General features: G+C 42.6%; 1 protein-coding gene across 3 annotated transcripts in view; it reads left to right on the top strand.

Moving 5' to 3' along the window:
- The window catches only part of rnf220a (ring finger protein 220a), a 164,164-nt gene that overhangs the window by 9,605 nt on the left and 132,617 nt on the right, over positions 1-21,942 (top strand). For all 3 annotated transcript variants that reach the window (XM_086270922.1, XM_086270924.1, XM_086270923.1), the window contains exon 2: positions 3,224-4,427. In XM_086270922.1, coding sequence (XP_086127048.1) covers positions 3,773-4,427 — 655 coding nt within the window. In that variant the 5' untranslated portion in view covers positions 3,224-3,772. The remainder of the gene's footprint in view (positions 1-3,223; positions 4,428-21,942) is intronic.

Raw genomic sequence — 21,942 nt, 5'->3', positions numbered from 1 at the left:
ATTGTTGTTGACACCGCAATTTCGCAGATTGGTACAACATTGTCAGTTAAAGTGCAGACTCGACGTGAAGAGCCCCTCTTGCTGTTTGTATTTAATATCGCCCTGACAGCTGTATCATTCTTGCACACTGTAATCAAATTATGACAGCGTGGTAAATGTTCCCCTGTGACATTTTCTATTATAAAATGCATATACCCGGTGTCAGACACTGTGTGGGTGGTATCCATCAATGGCAAATGGGATTGTAAGTGGCACGGACCGACATTATGCATATTTGCGTTAGATGTAATTGCGCTTGTATATTGATGATATACATAGGTGTATGTCATCTAGAATTATGATTGTTTTTTTAGTGATGAAGTTAAAAAAAACGAAAAAAGCTTTTTGACACTTCTTTTCATGTAATATTACAAATACACAGATTTTAAGGCCTCGAAAACACACACACACACTCATGCTTTTGTGCGTATGCAGGACCACCAAGCCAGAAAGCAGCCAGATTATGTGAGTCACCCTGGGAGATGAGATATGTACCCTTTGCTCTGTTATCACACCCTTTCCTTCCCTCTGTCTTCCTCACCTCTCACTATCTTATCTATTTTCTTCTTCTTCTCCTTGTTTCCTCACCTCTAATTTTTCATCTCCCGCCTTCTCCTCATCTCTCCTCATCTCTCCTCTCGCCCTCCCTCGACTCGCTCCTCTCCTGCTGCGGCCTGTAAGGAAATATCTAGTGTTCTCTTATTGGATTGGCTGCTTCACGTTGGCGGCCCTTCACTCGCTGCCCGCCGGCCTGTTGGGTAATGATAATAAAATTGAAATATCTTAGTACTTATCAGTGTATTACCTTGCTATCAACACCTCAGACACACTCCTATTTTAGAGGTTACAGAGGAGAAAGAGCGATCTGATATACGGCGTGAAGACAGTGGGTAGGAGCAGAGAAAGAGAGGGGGTATACTGAGAGACAGAGGAAGCTGTGGGACAAAGAAAGCAAGTTTTGTTGTGGTCACTTATGGAAGGTGTTATTTCCTGTATCGACTGCGATAGAGGAGAGAGAGCGTGGAAAGGGGCGTTGGTGGGCTAGGAGTGAGGCGTGTAATGCGACTCTGTGGCATCAGTCCAGACCAGAGAGGTGTGTTATTGTAAGCCCTTCTCAACACTCCGTGCTGGTCTACTGTACATTTGCGGTAATGTAAAACATCTCCCCCACCAATCTCTCTGTCTCTGGGCCTTCTCCTTTCTCTTGGCAGTTGTTGTTCTGCATATTTGTGTGTGTGTGTGTGTTTCTGTGTGGGAGGCAGAGCAGCGTGCCAAAGCCAAGATCAGGTTTGGAAATTGATTTGAATGAGTGTTGTGGACAGCTGATAGCTATAAAAGATTTTCTCCTTTCATTTCCCAGGGAGTTTCTCCTTTGATGTTGGCTGCTAGTCAACACAGCTTTGAACCTTGTCTAGAGAGGCTGCTACTTGATACTGTGTGAGTTTGTATTTGTTGTGTGTTTATGTATGCACAAGGCTTCACGTTTGACCTTTTTTAAGTTGCATGAGTGTCGAATTTTGATGGCACGAGTGAGACTTTAGATTGCTTTTTTTGGGGGGGATAATATATACATATACATGGTACACGTCATATCACTCCTGATAAGCTGTTAAATTATGCATATTTTCTCTTAATCTAGCGCTAAATCCCACCGCTGCGTATTTGTAACAAGCACATCTTTACCTATTCTAAATCTTAACATATTGGACCTTTAATAAGGCAGCCACCTTCAAATTGCCCTTTGGGGATAAAAATCTCTGCAGTGTTATGCTGTCGTTTCATCGGCTGCCTCTCTGCGTTCCTCTGTCTGACCAATCGCATGCTACAATCTAATCCCCGGGAGGGAAAGATTCTAGTCTGTTGCCACGGATGCCGAGAGGTCGTGGGGTCAAGTACGGCTAATTTATTCACTCAGTCAGATTTCCTCTGGCTCGTGGATGGCAGATGGCGAGGCCTGATATGATATCACCCATCTGAATCACTCAAGGGAGAAGGGAGGGAGGCAGAGATGGGGAAGAGAGGGAGAGATGGGAGGGATGAGAGGAGAACAGATTGACAGGAGAGATGTAAAAAGAAAGAGAGGACAGATTAAAATTGGGGGGAATTAAAAGTGGTTAGATGGAGAGATAGGGTAGCATAGCCTGTGAGGATGCAGAGTGTATTCGCCCCACCAAGTCGGGGCGCTGAGCTGAACATTGAGCCACACAGGCTGTTATCACATGTGTGGGTGTGGGTGGAAGTGTGGATGTGTGTGTGTGTCCTTATCTTAAGACAAGTGGTTCTGGTCCAATAATATCCTGGGAGATGGTAAGAATAAGCGGCTTAGACCAAGATCTGAGATGGAAGAGGGAGGGAGAATAGCTGGCGCTAGGGAGATGAGAGGAGGAGATGTGGATGGAGAGAAGAGGAAGAAGAGGAGGAGGGGATGGATAGATTAGGATGGAGGACAAGGAGGGGGGCATTTGGAAAGAGATGAGACGTAGAGGTTTGCAGAGATCGTAATGGAAAGATGTGATGTGGAAACAGTTTATAGAAGTTTTTTTTAAAGAGAAGGAGGAAAAAAGAGGAGGGCAAACTGAGAGAAGTTTGTGGCTTGAAAAAGTTCTTGGCTTTTTGTCAAAGGGCAGGGATTTACAGGATTTGATCAACAGTGTCAGCTCGAGGACACTTTTTCCCAAGAGGTTTTGAGTTTGTAGCTTCAACAACAGTGCTTAAGAACACTCTGTCCCCCAAAGGCTTTGAATTCAAGCCTTGGCTTCCAGCAGCTTCTTTATTAAAAATTTTCCACTCAGCTCCTCTCCTTTCCACTGCATACATACTGAGAGCAAGGCATCGATCTTTGTTGGAAAAGCAGCACGCCTCTTGTTTCTGAAAGTACCTATCATTAAGGAAAGATGAGGAGGTCTAAGATAAATGTGAGAGGGTGTGCAGAGGGATTTACATTTTTACTGTGGATATAAAGAAACAGATGAGCTGATTTGAAGCCCTCTGCAGGCACAGCCAGGACGTTTCTGAACTACCAAAAATGGCGGAATTGACGAGAAGTCTCAAGTAAATACCTGAATATCTAAATTAGTTTATGGGAAGCTTTCAGTTGAAAGGTTATTTTGCACTGAATCTGAAACATTATGCACAGCTCTGAGTCTCAGTTGAAATCTAATGCTTGTGTTTTGTGTGTCCTCAGTTTGGTGACCCCCCTGAAGATGCGGAATCGGCTTTGACGACCTACAGATATCCACCTGTCCCAGAACATTCAACTTAACCAACAAATCCAGCAATCAGGAAGGAGAGAGGAAAAAACGTTATCTAGAACATTCATTGTATTTAATATCAGCACTAACCTAATCCAGACTGCTACTTTAGTGAATGACAGAACATGCCCAATGGCATATACGAGGCATGGAATGATCTGAACTGAACAGAGTTTGAGTTTGGTTATTTGGTTAGAGGCAAAATAGAAAACTTTAGTTCCACTGCAGAGAAATGAACTGAATTCAAGCTAATCTGAACAGACGTTGGCTGAGTCTTCATTTTCTTCAAAAACACTCTTTTCTCACTAAGGGCTGTTTTTGGAGCCCCTTCCTTCAACAAGCCAAAACCTTCAAGTCTCCAACCCGGATTCCCTTACTTCTTCAGACCCTTTCCAAGGGTCTTGGACATTGTTTTTAATCTCATTGAGGAGGAATAATTTCCTCCTTCTGAAATTCCCGCAGCCTTCTTTGTCAATCCAGACATGGACCTCCACCGGGCAGCTTTCAAGATGGAGAGTTCCTCCTACCTGCCCAATCCCCTGGCTTCTCCAGCTCTCATGGTCCTGGCCTCCACAGCCGAAGCTTCTCGCGATGCTTCCATTCCCTGCCAGCAGCCGCGTCCCTTTGGTGTGCCAGTTTCTGTGGAGAAAGACGTCCATTTGCCATTCAACAACGGCTCTTACACTTTTGCGTCAATGTACCACCGCCAAGGCGCTGTCCCACCAGGGTTTCCCAATAGGGACTTTCCTCCATCCCTCCTTCACCTCCATCATCAGTTTGCCCCACCTAACCTGGACTGCTCGCCCATCAGCATGCTGAATCACAGCGGCGTTGGCGCCTTCCGGCCCTTTGCATCGCCTCCAGAAGATCGGGATGGGGCACCAGGAGGGTATCAGTCTGCTTTCACCCCAGCCAAGCGCCTCAAAGGGTGCCTAGATGCAGAGTCTTCACCCCATCTGCGGTACTCTGATGCTGAAGGGAAAGAGTACGACTTTGGTGGTGCACAGATCCCCCCCGGGGGCTCCCCCAGCAGCGCCCTGAAAGCAGTGGAAGACAGTGGGAAAAAGATCTTCGCTGTGTCAGGCCTCCTGTCTGATAGAGAGACTTCATCCAGTCCTGAGGACCGCATTGAACGCTGTAAGTAACCATTCATATCTGTTCCACATCTCGTTTAGCCACATCAAACTATGCAAGCACAAGTGTGACAAACCACAGGAAAAAGTAAATTAGTGAAAACCTAACAGTATGAGCATACAACATACAGTACTAACATTAATGAGGGATTATGGACTGGTGCTTTCAACCTTTATCAACACACACAGTGAAAGAATATCCATTGTAGTTATCCCTCCTGAATTAGGCACCTGGAAAATCTATAACCAGGAATACTGGGGCATTGGTAATGTGTTGGAGGCGTCTAGTGGAACAACACTCAAACACTTTACGTTGACATGTGTGTCACCTTTCTAAACCATGTTGAAAATATCTAACACATTATTGCTCTAAGGGTGTTTTCCAGGATAAACCCGAATAAATCCCCATTTGCTCTTGTACGATGACAAATTTATACACATGCAATGACTGAGCCAGGTTTTTTTTTTGCATTATACATTAAACCTGTTCTAGATATATTGTTTCAGATATGACAGGTGGCAAAATCACAATTTAAAACATAATAATCTTGCATTAAAAAACACCCAAACTGATACAGTGATGCAGAAGGGCAAATTTTTCCCATTATTCTACATGCAATTATAATAGTAAGGCTTGCAAACTAAACAGATTTACACATACAGGCACACAGAGTCCACTGTAATTCTAAACTAACTCAAAGTACAACTTGCTGCAGTGTGTAAAAGAATGCAAATGTTCACACATTAGCATCACACACACCAATAAACAATCACATCAATGTTTTTCCTGTCATCATCTCTCCCAGCTTTCCCTATATCCTTGTTTCAAAAGCCCACAAGCTCCACTGGTCACATTAGCATTCACCAGTGGAAGGATGCCATTTGGCCCTCATGCACTGGGAATCTGATTAGTATGTGAGCATGTGTGTGTGTGTGTGTCTGTGTGTGCGTGCATGTGTGAGTGACTGGTTCAGAGACCGGCCATGCTCTTTGCCATCAGCATTCATCATAGCTCCACGCTGGCAGCCCTGTTGCCAAAAGATTTACCCACATACCCAAAAGCTTGGCAAGCCATGTTTGCATGTGTGCGCGCAATAAAAGGAAGGTGGAAGAGGAGCTGTAAGAATTCCAAGTGCAAATACGCAAGCATGGGCAAACACTCTTCCACAAACAGCTTTTAGCATGAGCGCCGACAGCTCCTACACATGTCAACAAGCTGTATCGGATCCCAGTGACAAATTAGGAGAGAGGCAGACGGCGACGTGCTTATGGTGTATAATTTAGGCAGTCTTCCCTTTTTTGGTGTTTTTAATTATTCAGCTTTTCTTCTTTTAACTTAACACAGTGTCTCACCTTTGTCGGCTTTTTCTACACTCTTCCTTTTCCCAATCCTCTTCCATCTTTGATCTTGTGTGTGTGTGTGTGTGTGTTTGAGGGATGCATCCTTGATGGAACACATGAGAGACAGAGGCGACGACCTGAGACTGATCCGATAAAAAAGACCACTGCGGGAAAGACAGAGAGGGTGAGAAAGAGAGGAATAGAGGGAGGACGAACAGAAAGGAGGAAATTGGGAAGATGACACCCAGTGGTTTTTGCAGGGGGTGGAGGGTAAGAAGGAAAAGAAAGATATCAAAGTGCACAAAATGCAAGAGAAAAGGAAACGAGAACAAAGAGAAGGAAAAGAGAAAAATCTCACAGATTATGTGAGGTTCATTATGTTCCAGATTTAGCTTGAAATCTAGGCCTGTTTCACGTGAAGCTTAACATCTGTTTGTGGCAGCACTAAGGCACACCTGCACTGCCTTGCTCAAGAGAACTCTGAATGGTGAGTAACACACTACGATGTGCTCATAATTCGTGAGCAATAAGACCGAGGGCAGAGACAGAATGGGAGATGGGTACAGGGCTTCTGTGCTGTCTTTTGGAACTGCTGAATCTGTATCTAATCAGGTTAAATCTTGGCACAAGTAGCCGGCACCTCTACTATAGGCTTCTAATGCAATTGGATGTGCAGAGGCACTGCTTACAGCAAAGAATTATGGGTTCTCCTTCACTGGTTTTGGCTATCCAGGGGAGGCGTAAAGAACAAACAACACTTTGGTACAATCCCATGAGAACAGCGCCCTTGCTGCTTCACACACACATTAGCTAACTAGCAGCCTCTCTCTGTGTGTGTGTTTGTTTGTTTTTTTTTACACATACATGAGGCTATTTTTTACTTCCACTGTAAAAAAAAAGAAGAGGTTTTTAATGTTCAGGATCATACAGTGGTGACCGTGAGTGTGGTCTAAAAAACGTCATTATTATTGACAGGCATTTCCTCAGGTCAAATACATAAGCTAAGATATCATGCTAATTTTCATTTATAGGGTGTAATGTTTTAAACTCTTAACTAAAAAATCCTCAGATCTCCAAGGAAGTTTGCTTAAACTGTCCTGCTTAGCTCATAAGAGTGCATCCAGTGTAGAAGTGACATTGTAAATTTCAGGGAACTTTGAGTCCATGTAAGCCATTAAATCTGCACCTTATCTAGGCTGGGGTTATTTATAGTACATGGGTCTAATTTATGGTTGCTAATAAAGTACTGATATCCTTCTCCCCTTCCAAAATACTAAATTAATTGCATGTGACTTATTGACAAGATTAAGTTCAAAACTTGCTTGTTGCACAATTGTAGTAAAAAAAAAAATTCCAATAGGTGCCTAAGTTAATTTCAGACTCCAGCTTGCCAGTGTTATCTCTAATTACTTACAGAGCTTTGCATACAGTAGTCGGCCACAGGAAAAGAACAGAGCAGAGCAGTTATGGCAGCAGGTATGATACTGATTAAGCAGGTTGCCAAGTGGCTTGCAGATGCACAACAACTCTGAGTAGGTTAAAGCAGCTTAAATAAATGAAGATGATCAACTGGATGTGTACAGGGGTATAAACTGAGCTGTGAGCTGCTGTGAGCTAGCTGATTGGGATTGTCTCTGTGGCCTGCCTGAATTAGTGCTGTGCTTGATTTAGTAGGTTCTTCTAATTTAGTGTAAGCCATTAGGCATACTTAAGCAGACACCTGATCTATCTATCTATCTATCTATCTATCTATCTATCTATCTATCTATCTATCTATCTATCTATCTATCTATCTATCTATCTATCTATCTATCTATCTATCTATCTATCTATCTATCTATCTATCTATCTATCTATCTATCTATCTATCTATCTATCTATCTATCTATCTATCTATCTATCTATCTATCTATCTTGCTCGCAATGCCTTCACTTCAGTGCTATCAGGAGGATGCAGATCTTGTTGTTCATGAATGAATTTACACTTAAATTCAACCCATTTTCACCCCTCTTTTCAGTCACGTCTCATGCAAGTTAATCCCAGGTTAGAATGCGAGATTTCCTTTGCTCTACACTTAAAAAAAAGACTTTTGAAAAACTCGAAAAACAATGTAACCCTAACTTCTTTGCATGGAGTTTGCCTCATGCCACTCCAAGCAACAGTGGCCTACTCTGTGCTAAGCCTCCTTAAATCCCTCCACTGCACCGGCAGGCACGTTGGCTGTTAACTAAACTTGCTAACCTGTCAGCCACTAAACCGTCACATAAAGGCCCCATCATGCCTTAAGAAGACTATGCATGTCATATTATGGTAAAAGCTATTACCATTTACTGTATTCACACTGTGGGATTTTAGCAGAAGAGCAAAGGAATACAAAGTGGATGAGGGTTTATGTCAGTAAATGAGAGAAAGGAATTATGGGATGTGTGATTGGTATTAATGCGAGTGTTGACAAATGAAACAATCCACCCTTGCAGTGTACTTGTTTGTTTGTGGAGGGGATTTGACGGTTTTGCGTGACGTGTCAGTGTCACGTTCCATCATCTTTGCCCCCCTCTCCCTCTCTCTTCTCTCGTTCTTTTTCCTGCATCTTTTCACCATGTTCCCATCCTTTTCCTCTTCCTCTCCCTGTTTATTTTTTTTTTTGTGTGTGTCTCCCAATAAGAGTGTGTGACCGCTGTAGTCTGTTTGTTGACATTCTCTCCGCTCTCCACATTTACAAGGCTGAGAGATTTACACTGACCCTCACCCCAAATGCCTAGTCCAACTTCCTTGCCTTTTTTTTCTTCTTTTCTTTTGTGTTATGTTCTACACACACACTTTACATACAGGAAAAGTAGGTGAAAAGCCTTATTTAGATGACAAATGTTAAATTTTAAAAAGGAGCAGAAACGTTTGGCAGGAAAAGAAAGTCCAGAAATTTTTGTAGCAACTGAATGAGGGGAAGGAATGTATGAAGGAGGGAAGAGTAGAATCAGATAAAAGAAAGGATGAAAGAGCAGTGGGAAGGAAGGATAGGAAGAAACAGGATGGTGAGATGTTGAGCTGAAATGCATATCCCAGCTGCTGGACTGAAATAAAAGCAGAAGAATTCTTATGAAAACATGACCGAGACAGGTAGATAGTGATAATACCTACGAAATCTGATCTTTATTCAAGAGCTTCCTAATCATCAATCCAGAAATTAGACCTCAAAGCCTCGCTGGAAACTTTTCTATTTGAAGGGAATGGGTTTAAAAGTCCCATTTCTCTCTGTATTCCCATCAACCAACATCAGGCACAGCTGTTAAAACACACAGCAAGACTCCTTCTCTGCATCCTCCTCTTCGCCTTTCTTCTGTTCTTTTTTTGGTGTCGCCTCCTTTTTTCGCGTGTGTTTATGTTCACCCTCATCTAAAACAGAGCAAATGTCATGTGTGTTGTTTCTTTTTGGGGCTGAGTTGCACAAAAGAAAAAAAAATCCACGGTAGAGAAAAATAAACTGTAGACGAAAGAGCAATGAAGTTCTCAGAAAGGGATGATGGATGATGTTAGCGGGTGTCAAAACAGATTTTGTCTTGGTTCAGGGTGTTTTTGTTTTTTTTTTGGTCCATCTTTAGCTGTTAGCGGTCATCACTGTGGGATTCCTGCACCCCAATTCCCACAGACTGACTGTCAGTCAAGCAAAATTCTTCTACGTGGACTCTTTCTGTCTTTGATTTATTTGTTTTTTAAAACGTTGTATTTTTTTTGGTCCTTTCCATTCCTTTTTGGGTTCAGAAAGGATTCAGAAACACTCATCCTTCTCCTTGTCCTCACATAACAATCTGCCCTGCTCTTCACTCTTATCCCTCCCACCCACCACCACCACCACCACCACCTTCCATCTCTGCCTGTCACGGTCTAGTGGCAGGGTTAAGTTAAGTAAGAGTGTTCTAATAATTAGGACTGGGACTCGCCTGCCTGCTCTCCTGTGTGTGTGTGCATCTTCCTGTCAGTGCTTAGCCAGATGTTAAAAGGCTTGTCCCTCTCATGTTGCCTCCCTGTCAGTTGCCAATGTGTGCCACACACACACACACACACACACACACACACACACACACACACACAGGATCATGAGGGACTGTCCTACTTGCGGTAGCTTTGTTTACCCTCAAGTGTGAGCCCTTCTGCCCTTCTGGCAGCTCCCCCAGGGTGAGGAGTGTGTGCGTTTTTTCCCTGTCAATAACAGCCTTTATGCATCCAACTCATATTTTCCTCATATAGCAGCTATAACATGTGAGCACATAATTATTAAAGGCTTCTATTTGAAACAAAAAGCAAAAAGAAAGGAAATATTTTCATATTTCTTGTTGTAAGGAATATGAAAATATTTATTTACTATCGCTCTTTTATGCAAACTCCCCACCCCCTTTCTCTCTCTGGGTGGTAGCTGGAAGCAATTGTCTACTTATGTGTGTGTGTGTGTGTGTGTGTGTCAGTTGGTGTGACTCTTGCAGTCATTGTTGCGATGCTGCGCAGATCAAGGATTAGTTGCTTCCTGTCGAGCCTTTTGTCTGCCCAGCCACTCCATTTCAACATAGATCACTTTTGTGTGTGTGTGTGTTTGTGTGTGCATGAGCAGGTTACACAAATGAGCAACTGAGCTGGTTTAAGACACATGAAGGAGCGAGGATGAGATGAGAGGAATCCCTCTGCAGCACTCTGCAAAATATTCTCCAGCCTCAAAAGTGATTTCATCTTGTCTCCCATAATAGGACACCTGCTAACACGGTGACATATAATAACCAGCTTGTTTCCACTGCTGCTTTATTTATCGAGAAAAACTAGAAGCATGTAATAAGGATAACACTCAAATGAAAGGATGTTACTTTGCAGGCAAGTGGTTGCTTTAAAATGAAAGTTTTACACACACACACACACATGCACTGGTTCCGGAATTCCACTTTGTTCCCTCGGTGACATCAGCTCAGCCAATAAAAACCCCCGTGTTAAAACTCCGCTGAGCCTCATACAACTGCAGCACACCTGGCAACACAACACACATTTCTTCTTCTTTTTTTTTAATATGGACACACAGTTGCACACAATCGGCCTCACACAAGACCCTGGCGTGCCATAGCCCCAAACTGACCTCTGCGGTGTGCTGGCTTTTAAATTTTGGTACATTCGCGGTGCTTCGTCTGAAGAAAGCATGTGACAGGACTCTAACAGCACACAAACCTGATTTATTGCTGTTAATGCTCGTCGGCACAACAAGACGCAAATTGTCATAAAAGCAGCTCAGATATGTTCTTTTTCTTAAAGCAAAGGTCAAGCAAAGCGTTCTGTAATTTGTGGTTTAACTTTCCCCTAAAGGAATCTAAGTTAATGCAAAAATGATTGCCGGGTTACTTTATGCACCTTTACGTTTTTTTCTTCAGAGGAGCTTCGGGATTCAGACACCTTTTAATGCAGACGTATTAAAACATTCCTTTTCCCCCTGTTTCCTCTCCTTTATCTTATCCTGCCACCTTCTTTGCCCTGTTCTCTCCCTCCGCTCTGTCCTCCTCCCTTACTCTCCTCTCCTCAGTAATCTAATCTGCAGCCAGTTTGTGGATGCAGTCTACTGTGACAGACCCCCCCAACCACCACCACCACCACACACACACACTCCCCTCCCACTTTTCTCACTTTCACACACACAAATAGCAGGCCCTTTTCCAAAAAAGGCCCACGTCTTGGCAATGCCCCCCTCCTCCACCACTCCCTCCTCACCCCCTCTCTGCCTTGGTCACACCCTCTTTAATATTGAATTATTCATCAAATCTGATTGGTTCCTGCTGATGGCGGCCATGATGCGAGCGAACGATTTGTGTGTGTGTCTGTGTGAGTAGGGGTGTTGTGGGTATGAGATCGTTAGCGCTTCTCAGTGCATTGCTGCTTCACAAAGCTGGACCGGCCCATTCTTCAGTACATGCACACGCATGTGCAATTTAATATATAATTATTTTTAATGCAACAGGAGCCACTAAATCATCCATTTGCACCTGTAGCTTTGTGGAAGTAAGGCCCAACTCTTTGAATGGGAAGTGTGTTTTTGCATAACTTTTCTTCAAGATGGAAGTTGATGGCAACTTGTGTTATTGCCACCAGCGCTTCCTCACTGGTCTCCTCCATCTGAAAAGTTGCCCCCACTAACCCCTTATCACAAAAGCTTAACATCTGCTGCAGGAAAAGCCCCCAAAGTCACTTGTAAAGGTGAAACAAATCAATAATGCATGTTTTATATGCATGCCAGAGTATGTGTGGATGTGTGTCTGTGTGTGCACGCTCATATGATTTGCATACACCAGAATCTATACTATTCAATACTGGGAGTGCGCTCTGGCATGTGCAGAGATTTAAAGGTTCTATTCGCTCTTTAAGTCTGATGTCATTAAACGCTTCCAGGTTCAAACTCTCCTTCAGTTCTCAACCTCAAATGGACACTGCGGCATCACTGAGAGTTAAAAACTGTCTAAATTCTTTCATCTTTATTAAAATGACCAGTGTGGCTGCACTGCCGGGGGTAACAATAAAGTTTAACATCTAGAAGATTAGAAGTTAGCAAACAGTTAGCTTGCTTTCCATCTAAAGATGACATACCATGTTCTGACTGAGGGATTTCTGATGAACTGAAAGGTACAACTCTACTATCACTTCGGACATAAATGAAGACAGAAAACCAAACAGCAGCAACATTTGTAGGGTTTACTGAAGTTGGGCTAGCTGGTATATAACGGTGTGCTATGTGGTGGTTAGATACAGAGCTATGGTTAGGATACTATAAAGACATTAGCACACTGACACTGAAGGGTGAACGCTAACCTTTTTTCCCCTAAATAAAAGTTAACGTGACAGTCTCCGATTGGGTAGAGACAAACACAATCGCAGGGCAGCAAAAAGATGCTGTAAACGGACTAAACTCCAGAACTCTGCAATATACTTTTGCATGGTTTTGGAACCTGATCCCAGTTTTATGTACCCATTCAAATCTTTGTTAGCCTCAGAGTGATTCTTTTCTGACCTATTCAAATATTTTGTGTCTGAGCTTTAAAACATGCTGCAGATGAATGGTGATAATAAAACCGTGAGAGGCAGACAGTGACTATTTTTAGGGGTTTGTTCAAATTAAATAGAACAAGATACAAAGCATTAAAACACGTTAAAAAGACAACAGCCTTAATGAGTACAGTGTAGTTTGGACCCAGAAGCAGGTTTCATACATCATCACTTAACAGATAGAAGATAGAAGACTATGTCCCACCATCCAGTTAATAAGCACACTGCCTTAATTCATAATTTATAGTTAGTTAAACCAAGCAGCCTTTGAAAGTGCTCCAACTAAAAGGTCATCTGAAAGCACTGGTCTGAATGAATCATCCCATGCTCATGTAAAGATACTTCAGCAGCAAACATAATGGTGTGTGATCAGGTTTGTCCACAGCGCTGCCTGTACCTCCGCTATGCTTCTGTATGCCTGTGAAATTGCATTCATGCTGCAGACTTTGTTAAAGGCATAAACAGTCGATGATCACGGATTTGCCCGCACTTCAAAGAAAGATGTGGATAAAGAACGGATGTTTGCGCACATGTGTGTTTGCGATCCCAAGACACTTCACATTGACCTCGTGGTGCCTCTGCATATCTAGAAGGCATTAGAGGAGCCGAGCCCATGTGTCCACGAGTGTGTTCTTTAAGAGCTGTGCAGACTACGTAATAATCTTTGTCGGTGATCACAACACAATTTTGAACACAGTGAAATTGTGCTAAAAAACAAGAAAAAATACCATATGCACAGCCAAGTGCCCTCTTTAGGTTCTCTTCTTCAGCCTCCTTATTTACACCCCTTTCCTTTGCTTCCCCCCTGTCAGCGGGGGGTGTATGGAAACCCAGCCCACTGTTCAGCAGATGAATAATTTAGCGGTGTGTGTATCATCTGTTTACCGTGCTAATCCATCTGTCAGCAGGCACCTATCGATTCGCGCCTGCCTGGTAATTGTGCATCCGTGCCTCACACACACACACACACACACAAACACACGCAGATGAGCATCCACAAGCCCACACATTTAGTATACACACACACACACACGCTCACACACCTATATGATGTGCAGGTTAGCTCATATTCAGTTCCTGGAGTTGTCAGCTGGTCCTCTAGACAGTTCATTTACACTGAGTCAAACTGAATTTAGGGTCAAGGTCAGAAAAAGTGTCCTAACATCGGATGCAACACATTGGAGAGTTTTTGTTTTAGAATATTTGAAAAGGGTTTTTTTTATGTTTCTTGAAGAACCCCCCCTAGAAACATCCATTAATATATAACATTCATGTTCTTGGATTTAATTACATTTTTGTTGGAGCTATAATGAACATATCTGTCCATCTGTTCATCCATTCTCCTCATGTGAGACTAGGTGTTGAGCAATCAACCTTGGCAAAGAGGTACATCTTAGCTGATTGTTCTTATATATATATATATCACATATTATGATGTAGTTGTGTTGCCTGTTTATCACCTACAAATGTAATGCCTTCCAAAAGCATTCTATAATTTTAATTTCACGTTAGTAATATCGTCCCATAACATCTGAATTATATATGCTATATATTTACATCATTCTTGACACTAAACACCTAAAAATAATAACAATAAAATCACAGACCAAACAATACCATAGCATGGGAATCTATTAGTTTGCAGATGAAACACTTTCTTCAGTGCCAGTGACATAACCACAGTTTTAAAACTCCTCAAAGTACTCTTCCAGATTCTACTTAAAGTAATCAGTTGTTGATCAAAGGGATGACTTTGATCTGAAAAAAGAAAGAAATTAAAATGTGTAAAATGTGTCAGTGAAAGTGGGAATTAGGTGAAATTGAGGAAGAAAGAATAACCTCCCTTTCTCATTTGATCGTTCTGAGAGAATTATAGCTCCTTCTTCCATACTTAAATAATCTCCTTGCTGATTTAGGCAGGATTGTCTCTAGTCATCGCAGTTTCCCATCTTCACCTTCTTTCCTTTTTCAGACAGACTTTGTAGTTCAAGTTTACCAAAAGCTTTAATATTAAATACTCAGTGCTGGGGCATCTTAACTTGCTGCACAAGGAATAAATAGTTATATACAGTAAATGTAATACTTCATTAAGTGATTCTGAAATGTTAAAGGAGACAGACAGAAAGAAAGTGAGGAGGGAAAGAGAGAGGCATCGTACTACCAGAGAAAACGGCGCTATAATGAATCCATGGGTGACCACTGATGGTTGTAATTATCAAATGGCTGGTTTTAAAAGCTCATTGATTGATGTCATTAGCTCCATGAGTGATTACTAATTGCTGTTCTAGTATGTTAAGCACACGGGACGCATACACACGTAAGCGACATACACATGTGAAAACATTCATGAAACACACACACACACACACACACACACACACACACACACACACACACATTTCCATGCTTGAATCTATGTGTCAGATTTGATTATATAGGGGTTTTTTAGCGATTGAGGAACAGTAAAATGAAATAATATACAGTGTGAAACATGGCAGGACTATATGTGTTGCTTTTGTGTAAAAAGTCCACATTATATGATTTATTTAATGATTGTGGGTCCTTTGATCAGCTTTGTAATTACATTATTGTAAGTAGGAATATCCAGAAAATGAGGTGATTATCTACTTAACTAAGACTTTTTTTTCTTTTGCTGTGAGACTTAAGTCCCATTCACACCTGTTTACCCTCATTAATCGCCCTTTGTCAATTCATGTTTGTTTATCTCTACAAGAATTCTTGCATTCACTTTTAAAAGATTTTCCTTAATAACAGCAAATAAAACCACAAACTGTTATCTGCTCAGGAGACGCATAATCCAGGTCGACTTTAAGCTTTAAATATACTGAAGAAGAAATAAAACACATTCCCAAGGATGCCAAATTTTGCCTGTTTCTTAAAATTGCTGACATCTCCAAGTTGGGCAAAAACACTTTTCTTGAATCTGTGCCAACAAACTCTGAATGTATGGAAGCTTCTGAAAAGGTCCCTTTTGCATCACATTGACCGAACAGGTTAACCTTGATTTTTTTGTGAAGAGGTCAATTTCAACCTTAACGTTGACCATTTTTTAAAACCTAGCCAAGTTTGTTCCTGTGCCTAAACCTATCCAGTGAGCAAAATCTACTGAGTGAAAACCAAACCAAACAAAGGTGCACAGTGCAAAACACTCTGTGAACTGCTGTTAACTCTTTGACAAACTTGTGGTATAGTTCAACACCATGCTTATGCCTTTAAAGGAGGATGAGGTGCATAACCAACTGCATCTATGTGAAGCGTAATATGTGGTCCAACAAACGTGTCTGTCTGCATACATGTTTCTGTTCAGACAGCCCTTTGTACAGTAGAACTTTGCTCCTCACCACAGCTGGCTGATCGACCAACAACATCACAAGCCAAGAGTGGCCCACAAACCAGTTGTGCCACATTGTAGACCATCCAGTAACAGGGCTGTCTGCAGGCAGACTGGCCATCGCCAGACAGGAGCGGACAGCGAACGCACCGCCCGCATTGAACCATAAATTCCGCTGTATTTGATCCGTGGAATGTGAATGTGTTGAAAAATAGCAAGTAAATCAGGCATAACTTTGCAGCATACCCCAGTGTAAAGCAGAATGACATTTTAGGCAATAGAATGTGGGAATACCATTAATATTTAAGGGGTGTCAACTCACGAGACCCAAAGGGATATTTCTGGAAATAAAGACAAGTGGTGACTAGCAAGGCATTACAGAAAGGCCTACAAGGTATTTTTTATATACAGCTGTCCCTGCTTAAATTCTAACTATTCAAAAGGCCCACTTTGATTCTAAATTACCATTACTGCTCGATGTGTTTATTTATGTCCTCGGGCGTCGCACTCGTTCCTCTTTGGTTTCTGCATGATTGTCTGTCCGGACCTGATTTACGACACTCGCCGGCGGTGTTGGTAGATCGTGTTCTGCTGTTCAAACCTGGCTTTCACCGCCCTTCTCTTGCACCATCTCTCTGTCTCACACACGCCCACATATGCAGTCCAAACATATACACACTGAGCAGGGTATGTAGCAGGGTTCATTTCGATGTGGAACGTCTAATATCACGTCCCGATGGCAAAAATGTTCGGAATTCTCCCCTCTTGGAGAAGCGCTTCATCCATGTGTGCAAGTGTTTTCTTCCATCTGGTTTTTTTCCTATATGTGTGTGTGTGTCTCCATCTGTGTGCGTGTGTGTGTGTGTGTGTCGAGGGGTGTTAGAAGCAGGCAGGGGCTTAGCAGAGCAAAAGAGAGCAAATCTGTCAGCTCTCCCTGGGCAGACAACCCTTCTGACCCTCATTCAAAGACATATTGATTCTCCTCTACACCCAACAGGGGAGCGCGTGTACACACACACACACACACGCACACGCACACAAACACACACACGTGCACGCACAAGTGTGTTGCACAACCTCTTTTCTCCTTGCTTCATTCACAAGACTTTTTTCCTGCAACATTATTAACTAATCACATATGTGTGGAAAAAGTGGCAATGAAATGAAATCATTTGCGTCTACACACAGGGCGATTCATTCGAGAGAGATTCACATCTTCAAACACCGTCTGACCTAGTTTGTTGTTCTTTGGGGTTTTCATTTGTCTTGCTCTATTTCCTGTCTGTTACATACTTGGTTTGGTTTGTATAAGAAATATAAACCTAGCATGCCACAGAGACAAGCTTTTCTCTTATCTTAACACTGACACCGTATTAAACCTCGCTGTGCACTTGTTAGCTCTATCTTGTTTCTAAGAAACAAGCCTAATGACCTATGGGATGTCACCAGTCGGGGCTTTGCAGACTGTTAGGGACCCATTGTGTGCTTTCGTGTAATTGCCGGAGTGTTGTCACACAAAGCTCGGGTCAGAATTTAAAGACTAGTGGTGGGAAGATTGAAAATCAACCTCACAAATCATACTGAAGATGGTGTTAACTAAAGCTTTTTGCTGTGTGGTGCCAAACTTTGTGGAACGACTGCAGGGCCCATAAATGACAAGACAACAGTAACTGCGCTGGACTGTGTTTAGTCTGTGCGCCCTTCATGACACGATACCAGAGATGGAAAAAGTCAGAAAGAAGAAATTGTTTGTGTGTTTAAAAATATCTGCGCTAAAAATCTTTAAATATTTGCAACACGCATTCCTTTCAATATGAGACGCATGCTTAGCAGAAAATGCAAATTTACAAAGAAACCATTTGCAAGGAAGTGGTTGTGTTCTCTAACTGGAAATATGATCAAAACCCACTGTAACAGAAAGTAAGATAAAGGTATCTCCCTTTGGTTTTTGTATGAAGACATTAAGTAAACTTAACCTCTGCTGTGCATTAAAAACAATTTCATACAAAAACCCTGTTTGGCTTCACTGCTAATATAGCTTAGCATAAAGACTGTAAAAAGGAAAAAACTGTCCCCCAAAACTGATTAATAAGCATGAACGGTAAAGGTAAATATGAATATTCTTTTTCTTTTCTGACACTTTCACTGCTCCATGCTTTAGCTAGTTTGAGAACTCAAAAGATTGAAGTTGTTGGCTGGAAAACCAAAACAATGAGCTGAAAGACGCTAAAGCACTTTGTTAATTTGAGAGGAACTCTTGTGGCCATCATGATAGTTCTCTCTAAGTGTGTCACTACAAGCCAGAATGTACACATTAAACCAGTAATTTGGCACCTCCCTCATATAAAACCCCTCAGCAGTGCAGCTTTAAACAAGCCAGCCTTTAGATTTCTGCCAGGCTTGAATCTGTGCACGAAAAACAACACTGACTTTGCTTCAATGTCAGGAACGCTCGTTGCACATATCTGTGAGTATTGGCGCTCACTGTTAGGTCGCATGTCTTGCGACCCGGCCCGGCACCTCAGTGCAAGGTCTGTGGTAATGGCTGGTCACCGGGGGCGACCGGTCGCGGCCGTTTGTGTGGTGTTGGAAGGTAAAGACTTGACATGCTGGGTTTGCTGTCTGCAGCGTGGTTGTGCCGTGGTATAATGTCGACGGGCCACATGCTGACCCTACCACTACATACACTCACACACAGACACACACCCATAACACGGTCAGTGGTATAAGCTGAAAAGTGCCGGCTGCAGTAATGAAAGGCAGGTGCACCGGAGGCCAGCAGAGGAAGAGGAAGAGAAAATGAGAAAGGACAAAAAGAACATGTGAAAGTCAAAGCAGGTGAAGAAGAGTGACTGATTTGTGGACATTTGGGGACACACATTGTGTGTGTGTGGTGCGTGTGTGACAGAGATACAGGTGTTCTGTGTCTAATAGTAAGATGGATAGAAAACCAAAAAGCAGAACATGTTTCCTCTGTGTGTGTGCGTGTGTGTACATATGTTAATGCGCTGTAGCACCTGATGGCACTTTGGCCAACCCAGTCCTGTCATCACCGCATTCATAATTCACATCAATACACGCACCCACCCACACACACACACGCGCGCACATCAATAAGTGGTCAGAATGCTAATTGTGACATTCGACCAGGGTTGACAAATTAACCACGGCCTCTTTAAATATTCAAATCCTCCTGAATTAAAGGTGCATGTCACCCAACTGACACTTTTAATTTATATAACCTAAAAGGAGAATGTGATGGCTGTGAAGGTCTTGGTTAAATGGTGTATAATCAGTGTGGGCCCACACACATTCTTACCAGGTTTGATATCACGGTCATGTTAACGTGCTTGATAAAGAATACTCAGCTGTTCCAAGCGAAATAACCCACCTATCATTTGTTTCATAACATATGTAGATATGTTGTTTCTTTTTGTTACGCTATTTCAAAATCATTCTTCCACAATTGCCTCCTAAGAAACAAATGACACAGTTTTCTTTGTCAACCACTAAAATGCTGAGGACTTTAGTTCTGCTTTGCTCACGCACTCTTACAATTTGTGGATGCCACGACTTCTGATTATGCGTCTCCCATAAATGGAGGAGTGCATATCTGAATTTGAAATCATAAAAAAACATCCTATACATCCCCTCGTCTTTATCTGTTTGTGTCTCCTGGTTCCTTTGTCACTGTCTCCTCTATTCCTCTCTCTCACACACACATACTTAACACACAGACACACACAGAGCGGGCCACAGATGGCATGGTGGTGTCAGGGCGAGAGGGGTTTGTTAGGATCAAAAAGCTCCAGTGTGTGGGCCCCCTCCACCCTTCACTTGCTTTCTTCTTCTCTTTCTCTTTCCGTTTGTCATTTTTATTCCTCCCCTTCCTCTGCTTTCAATCTCGCTTCCTCTCTCGCTCTCCCTCTCCACACCACCATGCCTTTCTTTCTCTTGCTCCGTCTCTCTTCATTTTTTCCCCTAATCTGTCCATCAGAAGTGTTGATAAATTATTCATGCCCCTGTCTGTCCCCGAAGCCTTGTCACCTCTCCTCCATTCGCCAGTTTCCCTGCTTCCTCTCTCCTCTGTCGCCTTCATCCCTTCCTCCTCCTCCTCCTCTTTGCTCTCATCTCCTCTTTCCTCTTCTCCACCTCCTCCTTTTCCTCTCCACTCTTGCAGAAAGCTCGACCACACACGATCTAGCATCTAAAGCCAAAGTGGTGCGAGTTAATAAAAAGATCCTGAATTGCTCCAGAAACTTGAAGTTTATCCTTCAACACTCATGGTTTGTGTCAAATCGATTGCTTACAACACGAAATATTGTTCTGATTATAGGAAAGGCATTTGGGAAAGATTGAATTTCCCTTTACTGTTTTCTTTAGCAAAATTAATTGAAGCGAGATGTACTATTTAACTGAACTTGGCGTTTACTGTCTCTTTTAGTGGATGGAACAGAAAAAAAACGTTTATATCACAATTTTAAAAAAAATACTTATATTTAACCCCCTGCTTCCCATATGTGACCAGATCGAGTTCAGAACCAAAGTAAGTAAAAGAATGACAGTAAAGCAAAAGAGGTCGAATGTGGGGAAATGTGCAATAGAAGAGGTAATCTTGTGGCTAATCCAACATGCTCTCCCCAAACAATTAAACACTTGTTTATGTCTGCTTATACTGTGGGGCACTTCCACACACATGAACACTCGAGTGCAGTTTTCAGAGAGATAAAGTTTGCTGCGGAAAGCTATTAATCATAGGAAATCCAGATGAATACAAAGTTAAGGTGTCTAGTGATTAGTGATAAATTGCCTTGTATTTCCCCATAGGTGGTGTCTGTTTGTGCGTGTGTGTGTGTAAGGATTGCATTTTAGATGTCTGTGTTTGTTGGCTGATGCGAGGGTGTAAAGCACTTGGGCTGAACCCTCGGGACATTAGAATGCGACTGCGTGCGGGCGTGTGTGCAGCCACGTGTGTGTTTGTGTGTGTCACATATGGCCTCTCCCTCAAAAGATGGGCCTGTCGCAACCACTCTCATCCCGTTTACCACCACGATTAATACATTTTAAAAAATGTCCCCTCCACTTTCCCTCCGCGCCATTCACATACACACACACAAACACACACACACACACACACACAGACACACTGCTCGCTATTCAGCAGAGGTTACTGCAACATCAGCAGGACGCACAACACTGCCTTTAGAGGCTGATCAATCTGTACTGCTGCTCGCACTGATGAATTACAGAAGTCAAGAATGAAAGAGAGAGGGGGGGAGAAAAGGAGGCAGGGGAGACCGCGGAGGAGTGAGAGGGTGAGGATGAGGAGAAGATAAAAGAAGACAAAGATGTATGTCAGGGAAGACAGGGGCAGGTGGAGGAAACGGCGAGGAAAACATGAGCCATAGATGGTATGGCGACGATGGTATCGATGAAATAACATACGGGTGTATGGAGGGGAGGCTTAAAGTTCTTGAAGAAAAATCCAGGGAAGCAAACACCCCAGGAATAAAGAAGGAGTAGAAGAAATAAAGAAGATAGAAAAACAGAGCAGGCGCCCATCACATGGATCTCTCATTTACTCGTGGAGCGAGTCCGAGAACAGACAGACAGATGATATACAGAAGCCCGGCGCTTGAAATTCCTCCCTAGCTGTTACAGTTTGAGAGACAGGAGGAGTTTATGGCCGGGGCGATATGTTAGGCTTGAATAGACGTCTTTGTTTTATGGAATTGAGACTCTGTGACGTTGTGCTGTTTTAAA

The sequence above is a fragment of the Aulonocara sp. 'chitande type north' Nkhata Bay genome, linkage group LG18, assembly GCF_057382095.1.
Source record: "Aulonocara sp. 'chitande type north' Nkhata Bay isolate Kocher_YH1m ecotype deep benthic linkage group LG18, A_spYH_male_GT1.1, whole genome shotgun sequence".
In the NCBI taxonomy this organism is placed as follows: Eukaryota; Metazoa; Chordata; class Actinopteri; order Cichliformes; family Cichlidae; genus Aulonocara; species Aulonocara sp. 'chitande type north' Nkhata Bay.
The sequence above is the reverse complement of the archived record's forward strand: the minus strand, read 5'-3'. Positions and strand labels throughout refer to the sequence as shown.